The 11,787-nt window shown below is 38.1% G+C and overlaps 1 protein-coding gene across 1 annotated transcript in view; it reads right to left on the minus strand.

The window, feature by feature from the left end:
- The window catches only part of plcb1l (phospholipase C beta 1-like), a 117,308-nt gene that overhangs the window by 28,456 nt on the left and 77,065 nt on the right, over nucleotides 1-11,787 (minus strand). Inside the window, exons 12-16 of the mRNA XM_032584381.1 lie at nucleotides 8,258-8,340; nucleotides 7,911-7,995; nucleotides 2,131-2,305; nucleotides 1,050-1,136; nucleotides 576-646 (exon numbers count right to left, since the gene is read on the minus strand). Of these exons, the coding sequence (XP_032440272.1) occupies nucleotides 576-646; nucleotides 1,050-1,136; nucleotides 2,131-2,305; nucleotides 7,911-7,995; nucleotides 8,258-8,340 (501 nt within the window). The remainder of the gene's footprint in view (nucleotides 1-575; nucleotides 647-1,049; nucleotides 1,137-2,130; nucleotides 2,306-7,910; nucleotides 7,996-8,257; nucleotides 8,341-11,787) is intronic.

The following is an 11,787-nucleotide window of genomic DNA, read 5'->3' on the forward strand; positions in this document are numbered from 1 at the left end:
AATTCAGCACAAATAAAATAGTAAGTAACTAAATAGAAGCCAGATGTGTATAATTAAGTCTCTATAACAATATACAGGAACAGTATCATGAAGTTCTTAAGAATCTTAAGATAGAGTAAGATAAAACATCTACATGCAAAATAAAGTTTTTGGCAGAAAATCAACACTGCACACAGTTTCCAGCTACTTGAAAAAAAAAATTATTGATTACTTTCATGTCAATGAAAGTAATGAGATACTTTTAATTATCAGCAAATATAAAAGTATCAGCAAGTATATTACAGGCACACAGAGCCTGAATGCAAGGTAATTAAATAAATAGTTAATATTAATTGCAGTCTTTTTGCAATATAGACATTACTGAATCACTCCATCCAATTGGGCTGAGCTTGAGCTGTTTAGCAAAGAAGAAAGAGCAAAAGTGCTTCTCCATCAAAGTGCAAAGCTGGTAGAAACATCACCTCGAAGAGCTGGTGGTGATTCAGTTGGAGATTAATGCAAAAAATTTTAAGATTTTTATTTGTGAAAACAATTTTCAACCCACTTGATATGTGTGCCACTTCCTCCATACACACCTCATCCATGGAGCCCTTTTTACAGTCATCATCATCGTCATCCTCATCATCGCTTTCGGCCTCCACCTCACCTAAAATATGAGTTACAGTTAAATTTAAATTAATTGCAAAGGTTTATTTGACATGTTCACAAAGACGAAGCAAATGTCTCACTGACCTTTTTAAATATCGATAATCTTTTCATAGCTTTATTTAGTAATAAGTTCTATCCACTAACTTTAAAATAACAAGGCGAGTCTACCACCAAGAAGCTGTAACTGATGGAGCTCAGTGACAGACATTTATTTTAATATTACTAAGCTGAAACTCACCCAGCCTCTCTGCATGCATAATGAGAGACCGACTCAGTTTCTTCGTCTGTATCTTAGCTCACACTGACACAGGAAATTATGTGTAAGATAATGGTCAAAGTGACCTACAGCTCCAGCCTAATGAGGACGACACAAATGATTTTAGGCTTAGGTCATCACTCACCAATAGACTTTCTGCCATGTGGTCTCAGGTTGAGCTCAGCGCCGTCAGAGGGTTGTGACGAATCAGCCGTCTCTTCTTTAGTTGAACCTTGGAGGAAAAAGAACAAAACAACAAAAAACAAAAACAATTTTCATTTTTGTTGCTTTTATTTCAAACTCCATTTACTGTTTTCACTTTATTTTTGATTCACTTGCTAAAATAGATAAAAACTGAGTTATTTTATTCTTTCAATGCCACTACACTGATAAAAGAAAATTATCGTCTTTACAGATTGACCTAATTATTGCTTGTGAATGTACAAGATAAAAGGATTTTGGATTGGGTGCTGCAGTGGCACAAGAGTAAAGCACAACCCATTTGTGGAAAGTCCTCAATGTGGCAGGTTGCTCAGTTTCGAGTCCCGGATGACCCCTGATGACCTTTGTTGCATATCTTACCCCTCCCTCATTACCCACTTTCCTGTCTGACCTCTCAAATAAAGACTCACTATTTAAAAAAAAAAAAGATTTGGTGCTGGCATACACATGTTCCATCACCAGGGGGCAGTGTGTGCAAGAAATACAGCATAAATTCTAGGAATAAGAGGTGGACTTCACACACACACACACACACCCCCACACACGCACACACACACACCCACATTTGAAAGTCCAAATAAAATGTGCAGCACACTACAGCCTGGCTGTTAACAGATCTGAGAAAACTCAAGCCAGGGAGCAGCTGTGATACAGTTACAACATAATGCACACACAGCTGCATGCACACCCCCACACACAAACACACGCCGACAAGTTGACGGCTGCCTCTGGCTAGTGTTTAAGGAGCCCCAGAAGGTGTGTGCAGCAGCCAATAATATCCTGGACTGATGGAAAGAGCCATAAAAATGATAAAATACAGAACAACAGTAGGGTTTTGCTTCGCTGCTTCAGTCTCTGGGCGCCAGAGAAGTTTTGGTTCACAGCATATTTTCAGCCAGATGGTTACATTTTACATCGTAAAACATATGCGACGGTGTCTCATGCAAAGATTTATTGTTTTTTGGATATCTGAAAGCGTCTGTGCGATTTCAGGTGTGCCGTACCTGCACTGGGGGAGGAGGGCTCACATACACTGGAGGAATCACTGCAAGTGTTGGAAACCTGCTCAGAGAGCTTTTTCTTGGTGCTTCCTTCGGTTTTGTGATGTTTCTTTTTATTCTTCACCAGGATCTTCCCCATCAGCTCCATGGGGCTGGGAAGTGGGACTCCAGCGTCAAGCTGAAAGGAGTGCAGACGAAGATGGAGAGACAGAAAGATAACTGTGAAAAAGGGGGAATGTGTTTCAGTTCAGAATTCCTAAAATCGCAGTGAAAAACTTAAAACGTAAACAAAGTGCAAAAATCGCTTATGATGTCTTATTTAAGGTTGTTCAAAATGTAAATTCTTGTTAGTGAGAAGAAAAAAAAAGTTCTCTGGAGATCCTAAGAAGCTGTGCTGATCATTACAGATCAACACCTCAATCAGCGTCTTGGGAGGAAACTGAGCATTAAACCCAAACTCATAAGAGAGCGAGCCTGAAGTCGGCAGAGATTTGAATTATTAATGGGATGCACTGCTTTAGGATCACTGTGTTTAGCCTCATCAATAATTCATTTCTTTTAAAAAAAAGTTTGCAGTAATGATGAGTACATGTACACATGCACAGCTACGGTGTTAACTTATCAGTCATGAACATATTCTTGTTTCCTCAGTGTTTCTGAATGCTTACAAGAAAGGGGAGTTTGGTGATTCACACAGCAGATTAAGACAAAATTTAACAGCCTAATAGCCTACTTTCTATCAGCAGCAGACAGACTCGATACCTCTCTGCTGTTGTTGCAGGGAAATGAGGCTAAAACGATTAGACATCCTGTTTGCATTGGCTTCAAATGGTTCTACTCACACCATTGGAAGATGCATTAAATTTTGACTCCAAGCAGATGCAATAAAATTTTTTTAAAAAATATAACTATTGAAGTAAAGCTCAGCTGTAATCAGGTCAGCTTTCTCTAAAATCTCTAAACTGTTGTTTGTGCGCTTTACTGGATGGTTCTCTTCACTTTATGCTTTAAAATGTCATAAGCTGCATCTCTTGAGCGACCTTTGCCTACTAGCTTTCACCTATCACAACACACCATGAATAATCACTGCCACAGTTATGAAGAATGCTATATTTACACTGTGTAGGACGAAATAAAAGAAATATTTGGTTTCAGTTTGTGCTGCTCTTTGCGGGTTTATTAGGTTACCGTTTTCCTGGCTGAAAAATTGGAATCAATATTTTTGCACAGGTTTGAACTTCTATGGTTGCAGACTCTGCAGGTAGCAATTTACATAAACCAATTTAAAAAAGGGAATCTAATTATATAGATTTGTTTGCCAATTGTGACACAAAGTGATATAAATTACAGAAAATTTAAAACCCAAATTCTTACTTTGGACAAATAAAGGAGAATTTTTAGGCTGGAAATGGCAATCGAGTGAAATCATGGTTATGCACTCAGCACTTGGTTGGGTTTCCTTTTGCATGAATGACTAGATCATTCCAGTGTGGCATGGAGATGGTCAGGCTCTGGCTGTGCTGATGGGTTAAAGAAGCTCAGGTTGATTTGATAGGAGCCTTAAGCTCATCTGCATTGTTTGAATATCTTCCTCTTGAGAAAACCCCTTTCTTCGTGGGATTTAGTTCAGGAGAATTTGTTGGCCAGTCAAGCATAGAGATACTATCCTCATTCAACCAGTTTATGGTACCTTTGGCAGTTTGGGCAGGTGGCAGGTCTTGCTCAAAAAATGAAATCAGCATGTTCATAAAGCTCATCGGCTTTTCCTGGTTGAATGCTGAGCTAGCTTCAGACTTGATAAAACACAGCGGACCCACACCAGCAGATCACATGTCACCACAAATCATCCCCGACTGAGGAAACATCACACTGGACCTTCAAGCAAAGTGAATTCTGGGACCCTCCACTCTTCTTCCAGGCTCAGTGATCTTGATTTCCAAATTAAGTGAAAAATTTATAGTAAAGAAGAACTTTGGACCACTAATCCAGAGTCCAGTCCTTTCTCTCTTTAGCCTGGGAAAGACATTTCTAATACTGTCTCTATTGCAGAAGTGATTTAACACAATGAATGCAACAGTCTGTGTTTGATAACTTCTAAAGCAGCGACTCCAGCTGCAGTCCATGCATCATGAATCCCCTTCAAGCTCTTGAATAGGATCTGGTTTATGATTCTCCCAAGGATATTATTATCTCTGAAGCTTTTGGACCATTTTTTTGCCCTAGGTCAACATTTTATTGATGTACTCGGATACATCCTTAGCTGAACAACCAGCAAAGCCCTGTTGAGGCTTGAAATCTTAGTGGAGAGTATCGTAGACTGTCAGCAGGACAACTCTTAAGGCGGCATTCTTCCTCTTGATTGTGAAGACTATTTGACATATTTGTTCTGTATTTAAAGGCTTTTTTAAAATTTGCCTTATGTTGTATTCAGATTTTCTGAGAAACTGAATTTTGAATATAAAATATCTCTCTCTCTATGTAATGGCTCTATATAAAAACAGGTTACTTTTTGACATGGATTGCAAAAATAAAATTAAACTTGTAACAACAGTCGCTTATATCGATTCTCACCTGGAGTTTAACCTTCATTTCATTTTTCTGACATAACCTTTATACTGAAAAACAAGTTCCCCTTTAATTTAAACTAATGTCAGTGTATACCTTTATGTTGTTAAACTTTGTAGGAAAACAAATAATTCAATCCAAAGCCAGGTGATTTATAGCGTGGCAAGTCAGACCAGTGACAGTGATGGAGAACTGACATTTCAGCTTGAAGCTGCATCATCTTCGTCTTCGGTGGGTGGAATATTGTTTTGCAGTCTTCTGTCTGCACTCGCTTCCACGTATTATTCTCAGTCCTGTCTGCTTTCTGCCTGAGTGCATCGCTGCTTGCCAATTCTGGTTTTGTTGGCTGCTTCAGTCAACAGGATTGAAAAGAACTTCAAGATAAACACTTTCATTTTTAAAAGAATGTACATATTTTTCAGTTATTGTGATGAAGATATTTGTACTACACAACCTTCACGAGTATTGTAGCTAACATAATGAAGCACCATTGTTGTTCACTGAACAGACTGCTTATAGCTTCAGTGTAAAAAAAATAAATAAAACTAATAGACAGTGATGAGTTTGTTGGAGCTCATTGAAAAGATGTATAATTTCTTCTGAAAAGTGATTCAAATGCAAGAAATTTCTATCTAAAAGGCTTTGATATGATAGATGCATCTACTAAAATAAATAGCAAAATTAGATTGCTTGTTTTAAAAACCTTTGCTAAGTAATATGTTTTGACATTGTATCACAGGTTCTTATTCAGAGTTTCAAAGGACCTGACAAGCTACTGGGTAGTTTGCACCATATTGAACATGGAACAGAGGAAGCAAAGTCGAGAGCTGTTTCAGCAGATCAGAAAGAGAAGACTCTCTCCAAGTAGCTTCATGTTCGTGTGGCCATAGTGGCTAATATAATTAAAATCTTTAAGATTCATGGAGCTATAGCCAATCTCCTAGAGTGGCCCTAAGAGGAAATGCGACCCAGAATGATTACATGGATAGTGCAAAAGAGCCGTCCACAACACTGAAGTGTGTGGACGGCTCCGTGGAGGAAGACCATGGAGGGCTAACAATAATAATTTTTAACAATGCCAGATAAGCAGAAGAAAATGGATGGAAAATGAAAATCAAAAGCAAAGTTTGATTTGTGTTAAATATTGAATAATCTACAAAAGGATACAAAGTCAGCTTTAAGTTTTAAGTAGTACAGAGATAATTGTGCTTTTCGTCCTGCTTTTGTTTCATCGCGGAAAGTAACCAACAAATTAGTCTGCATCAGTAAATGTAGTGAAAAAGATCTTTGTAAAGAGGAGATGAAGGAGGAACTTCAGTTCTACGAAATCTTAATCCTCTTTATCCTCACCCTTGGTTGAGCTGGAACCAATCTAGCTATATTACCCTATCTGACAGTGCGCCTACAGACTCACAGAGCTGATATTCTATTCGACATGCTGAATACATGGCTGCCTCGCTGCCAGAGGGGAGTGGTTGTCATTGCTCTCACCTTTCCCAGTTATTACAAGCTCAGTGGTAAAAAATCTCATTCTTCAAAGGTACATTCGCTCTCTGTTCCTCCAGCTCCGCCCCTTGGTGTGCCTCTCGTTTTCTCCCTCCCTTTCACGTTCCCTCCTCTGCCACTCTATTCAAAAGGCTTCTCCCTGATAATACTTCAATGTCAAACCCTGTCAGAGGGCTGTAATTCTCAGATGGATGTGTCTTTGGCAGGCGGCAGGACGAGTGGAACTCCCTGTGTGTGTGAGATAATGCTGCCTCAGAGTGGTGGGAACTTTCGCTCCTCCGTGGTGTTATACCAACAGGGACAGCAATTTCCCTGCTGAAAAATGTGAGGGGAATAACTTCTGTGCTAAAGTGTGTGTGCTGCATGTGCGTGTGTGTGTGTTTTCAAGTTCGGAGGGGGTGTGCATGTGAGAGTTGTACGACAAGTGTCTATATTTGCCTCGCGCGGGACGCCTGCGTCATCACACACACAAAGACGTCTTTTGGGTGGAGGGGGTGCTAGAGGGAGGGTTGAGCATTTGGCCACAAAGGGACAATGCAAGCTTTTCTCTAGTAGCCATGGCAACAGAGGAAAGGCTGATAAAGGGCTGCCAAGGAAAGCCATGTTGTGATTACAGCATAAAACACTTTCATTTAATCTTAAACGCCTGTCATTTCCAGTCTCGGTGATGGCACAGAGGTGATGCAGACGAATAGGAGTGATTCTGCGATGAGTCATCTGAAGTTGGCTTCTGTGGCATGTAAACAGTTGCTGGTGTGTGTGAGTGAAAGAGACAGACGTTCTGGAGAGGCTATGAGAATTTGCAGTAATTTCTATATTTCTGTTTAAATAGATTGGTCTACATGTAAATAAGACAACACCTGTTGCCTGAGTTCCTTTCACAATAACACTGATATTGCAAGCTTTGACCTTGGCTTGATTACATGTAATACCTTGAATAACCTTTATTTGTCACATTTCAACGACAAATATTAAAGTAGGACTTTGCGGCGATTTTATTTATTAAGCTAATACAAAACAGCTTTTACTTATGAAGTGGAATTCAAGAAGATTGCATAAAAGGCTTCTGCGAACATTAATTTTCAATCTTTGCTGCGGAGTCGCAATTAGATTTTATGCCTGAACTACAACTGGGCCATTGTTTTTAGTTTTTATTGTATCTTTTTTTTTTATTTGTACCTCTTTGTTATTTAAAAAAAAAACAAAAAAACTGGTCTTTTGAGACTAAATGTCCAGCAGGTACATCTGTGTGCAATTGTGGGGGTCAGAAATTTAATAGTTTACTTTTGTTTATTCGCTGACAGGTATTTTTTCATGAGCTAAGGGGACTCTGCATGGTTGAGTGAAACTTTGCTCCCATTTTATCTTGATCTAAAGTAACGCCTCAACAAAGCCGATTTGAACGAGTTGAAAATAATTCTTTAATCGATGTATTCAATCACCATTTCCATGTTTTCCTTCAGTTACTTTGAGTTAAAAACAGTCAGTTCTTACTTTTCACCTCAAAATGCCACCTTCTAAGAACCACATGCAAACACTCCTTTGGCTCCTGAGTGCACTCTTCCGTGGGTTAATACCTTCTGAACACTTCACTGCATGCCATGTTTTATGTATCGGGGTGCGTGTTAAGAAGAGAAGGAGCTGCTGAAAGTGTGAATGTCAGAGTGAGAATGTGAACATGTAGAGTGTGTTCGAGCATCCTGTGTACTCACAGGATATTTCTCCAGTGGTTCCATCAGTAATGCGTCTCCAAATATTGACCGGCAGTACTCTGCCATCTTCGCCTGCTGCTTTGGTCTTCGATTCATCACACACACGCACACACCCCGACATGGACACACAAGCACAAAAGCACAGAGAAACAATCATGATTTCTCTGCTAAATGTCAAAAACTGAATATGTATGTTCCTTCCCTGACATCCCCTAGGAGATATTAAAGATAGAACAAAAAATCAAAATGTTCTCCTCATCCCTGTAACTGACAGCTGGCAAACGCTTTGTGCTCATCAAAAAGGTCAAAACTGGTAGGTGCCGACTTGAAGCAGATTGCCGACTTACGAGTCCACGTGGTTCTCGAAAGACAGGATGACAGGAAACGGCGAGGTCTTGAAGGCACACTCTGCAATCGCCTCGATCACTTCCTGAACACAAAAGCAAACACAAAAGAGATTCTGAAAAACAGGATCTCTTTTGAGACACATTTACCCATTTCCCTGGGTAAATGTGTCAGTTTACCCAGGTTCACATATGACTTTATTTTAAAGCATTCTTGACAGCTGGTCATACGAAGTAAGATCATTACAGTGAAAGGGAGTCAGTATCAATAAAATAATTTCAATTACCGCACTGTTTTGATTTCCCAATCATTAATGTCTGTTTTATATGACTAATGAGGTTCTGTCACATTCAGAGGAACCAGTCTGAAATCACTCTTCTGAACCACTGATCGTCTAAATCAATTACACCGTTGTTAACAACAGTGTCAGTTAAGCTAATGCCTTCATTTCCATTTGCACCATGACTTTCAATAAAATCAGCAGCCTTCTTTATCTTCAGCTCTCCTCCATCTTTCTCAGCTCTCTTCTTTTTGCTTTCCACTTTAATTCCATTAGGCTCCTTCTCTTAGTCAAATTATATTAGAATTTCCAGTATCAATTAATTCACCCATTTATTTATTTTTTCTCTTGACATCTACTCAATTCTTAAGAGTTTAAAGCTATATTTTTCCTCCTTTGAAGAATTTCTCCTTATTGTGCTCTCCCCCTCTTAAGACCTTGATAAATTACCTCCTGGCTCTTCTCTTTAGGACTATTCAGTGCATCCGTGTCTCATGCAATTTGCAGCATGCATGCCCCACTTTTTGTTTTTCTTTTCTTCATTTTTCAATCCAACTCTGCCTTTCTTTGTCTCCTCTTAACCCGCATAGTGTTTGTTGATGCTGTCAGTCTTTCAATACCAGCTGTATGCGACCAAATGGCAGAATAAAAAATTCTTAAAAATAACTTTAAGTTATGGATTTACTGCATTTTCCAATTTAAATGTGTTTTGGTCAGATAGTTGATATATTTTGAGTTAGAGCAACTTTTTTTGGACATTTTTAGATTCAGACAACTAAAGTAAAAATAAGACTTCATGGATGTTGCCAAAAATGTTACAAATGAGTGTTCAGAATTTACACTTGTTAGAAGTACTGCCACAGCATTTCACCGCACAACATTTAATGCTGCGTTCCACAAACACAAAATGTGTTTTATTCTGTGTATTATTTCTAACAGAATGTATTTACTTCAATATATATTTAAAGATATTCAAACAATACAACTAGACATCAAAAAATGTTACAGGTTTTTAAAATGTACAGTACTGTGAAAAAGTATTTACTGTTAGAGATTACATTTTTTATTTTTTTTGCTGCACCTAAATGCTTCCCATTCTAAAATTATTTTTACTATCAGATGAAGTTAACCTGAGTAAATACAAGGAGACTTTTGAGGTGGCCTAGTTAAAGTCACGCTGTCCTTCTAATACATCTACTGTTGAATATGCCACATAACGATTAAAAATGTGTATTTGTTCAGGGAGGTGGGTCAATAACATTTTTAATAAATGAGCATAAAGTTTGTTTTTTTTATTAATAGATTAAACTGTCAGTTTAAAACTGCATTTGTATTTCCAGTAATCCACTACTCACATAACCTGAAGCGCCGCACTCGCAACAGGAGTAGCGCTTGAGGTGGAAAGAAAGACATGCATGGACAAATTGTGTTCCGAGTTTGTCACTTGTTGCTTGGAGACCAGAGGAAGTGGTGTGTTTTTAAGACTGCAGTTTGATGCCGCATATATCTGTCAGATGGTCAAAGAGAAGCCTTGAGATTGCATTTACGGATGATGAGGAGGAGGAGGAAGAGCAGCCTGCTGCTAGAAGGAATGCAGGTTCGTAAAATGTTCTGATTTAACAGAGCTTAGTGTCATTCAGAAGCATCACTGACACAAATGTTTCATTTTTCAGAATAAGTAAAAAGGGATTTGAAAGCTGCAGAACCTTGAACTGATCAGCTCATAGTGACCAGTCAGCAAACGCAAACTGATATTTATTTACTGTGTCCGCAGCTTACTTTCAGTCCACCAACAGTTTTCTCAGAAAGTCAAGTCAGTTCCTATAAAAGTTAATATTAATTTAATTAACAATGCAGGATTTTTTGTTTAAAGAAATAACACCAAATAACAGGACCTGAACATACTGATCCTAACATGATGAAAAAACTGATGAGGTGCAGCAGTAAAGATGGAGTTTGGACAATTTTACTCTTTTAGTACAATTGATTTTGATGTTTTTCTCTTATCACTCTGTGTGCATACTTTCTCTGTGTACTTTGCAACATAGGATTGTCAAATAGACATAAAACTCACCAATGGTGTATCAGTGATGGATGTCATAAAGAAGAGTCACTGTACAAATTTTTAAAAGTGTTTTCTTTGTTCTTCAGTTCCTAATAAGGAATCATTGAAAGACTGTGCATGCAAGCATGAAATAAGTAATTTTTAGGGCATCAAGCAGTGTTTAGAAACATACATGAGCCTGTAGTGAAAAGCACAGCAGGGAGGCTTCAGACTCAAAAGAATATGAATCATACAACTTCTTAGGAGGCACATTAGTGCAGAAGGCAAAGTTTGCTTGAACTTCTGTGAAGGCAGCATTAATAAGGAATGATAAAATGGGCTGCCTATGTTGCTGTTGCCTTTTTCTAGCAAAGCTCATTTAATGCTTTCCAGCACAAAACACTAAAAGCAAACATTTTTCACAGCAGAGACAACAGTGTGATTAAAAAAAAAAAATCACATTATGAATGTTTTACAAATCAACTTGGATCAGACCGATGCAACGCAACACATTTCTAGTCCTTTAGTAAGTATAAAATTGGACACAAACGTTTCCAACTCATATTTTCAAATCTCAATAATTGATCTGAATGGCATTGCAATAAATGATAATGTAGCACAGTAGTGAACTGAAGTACAAGCTGAGGATGGAGGAGCTCTAAAAGGTTTCTCCGTGTTAAAATGAGGCCATGATAAAAAAATGTAACTCTTTTTTTCATTTTTTTCAAATCTCATAAGAATACTTTTCCTATATATATTAACAGAAAACAAATTTGTTGGATGGAAAATGCTATAATAACTAGGTTACAATACTGATTTAACCTTAAAGCAAATTTTGGGGCTTTAGTCTTTTCATAACACCAGCCAACAGTTATAGTCAATTTGATAAACAAGAAAGTTAGTATAGGACTTTGACCAGAACTCTTTAGTTAAAGCTATTGTTTAAGCACAGAAACAATCTCACTGGTTAAATGTATGAAACAGGATAAGGGTGCAAAAATCCATAATGTTATACAGTGGTGGATGGCAGCCTTGTTGTGGTTGCCATCAAAAAAAGGTGACAATCTAATGTTTTATTGGATGATCACAGAATTTGCCTTTCAACAATCATTGCATTGGCTGGGGTGAAATAAATTGGTAACACCGTAAACATAATCTCCTTTGCAGTAATTATCAAATATGATGCTTGTTCCTATTTTTTTAGTTAA

The sequence above is a fragment of the Xiphophorus hellerii genome, chromosome 15 (assembly GCF_003331165.1).
Source record: "Xiphophorus hellerii strain 12219 chromosome 15, Xiphophorus_hellerii-4.1, whole genome shotgun sequence".
Lineage (NCBI taxonomy): Eukaryota > Metazoa > Chordata > Actinopteri > Cyprinodontiformes > Poeciliidae > Xiphophorus > Xiphophorus hellerii.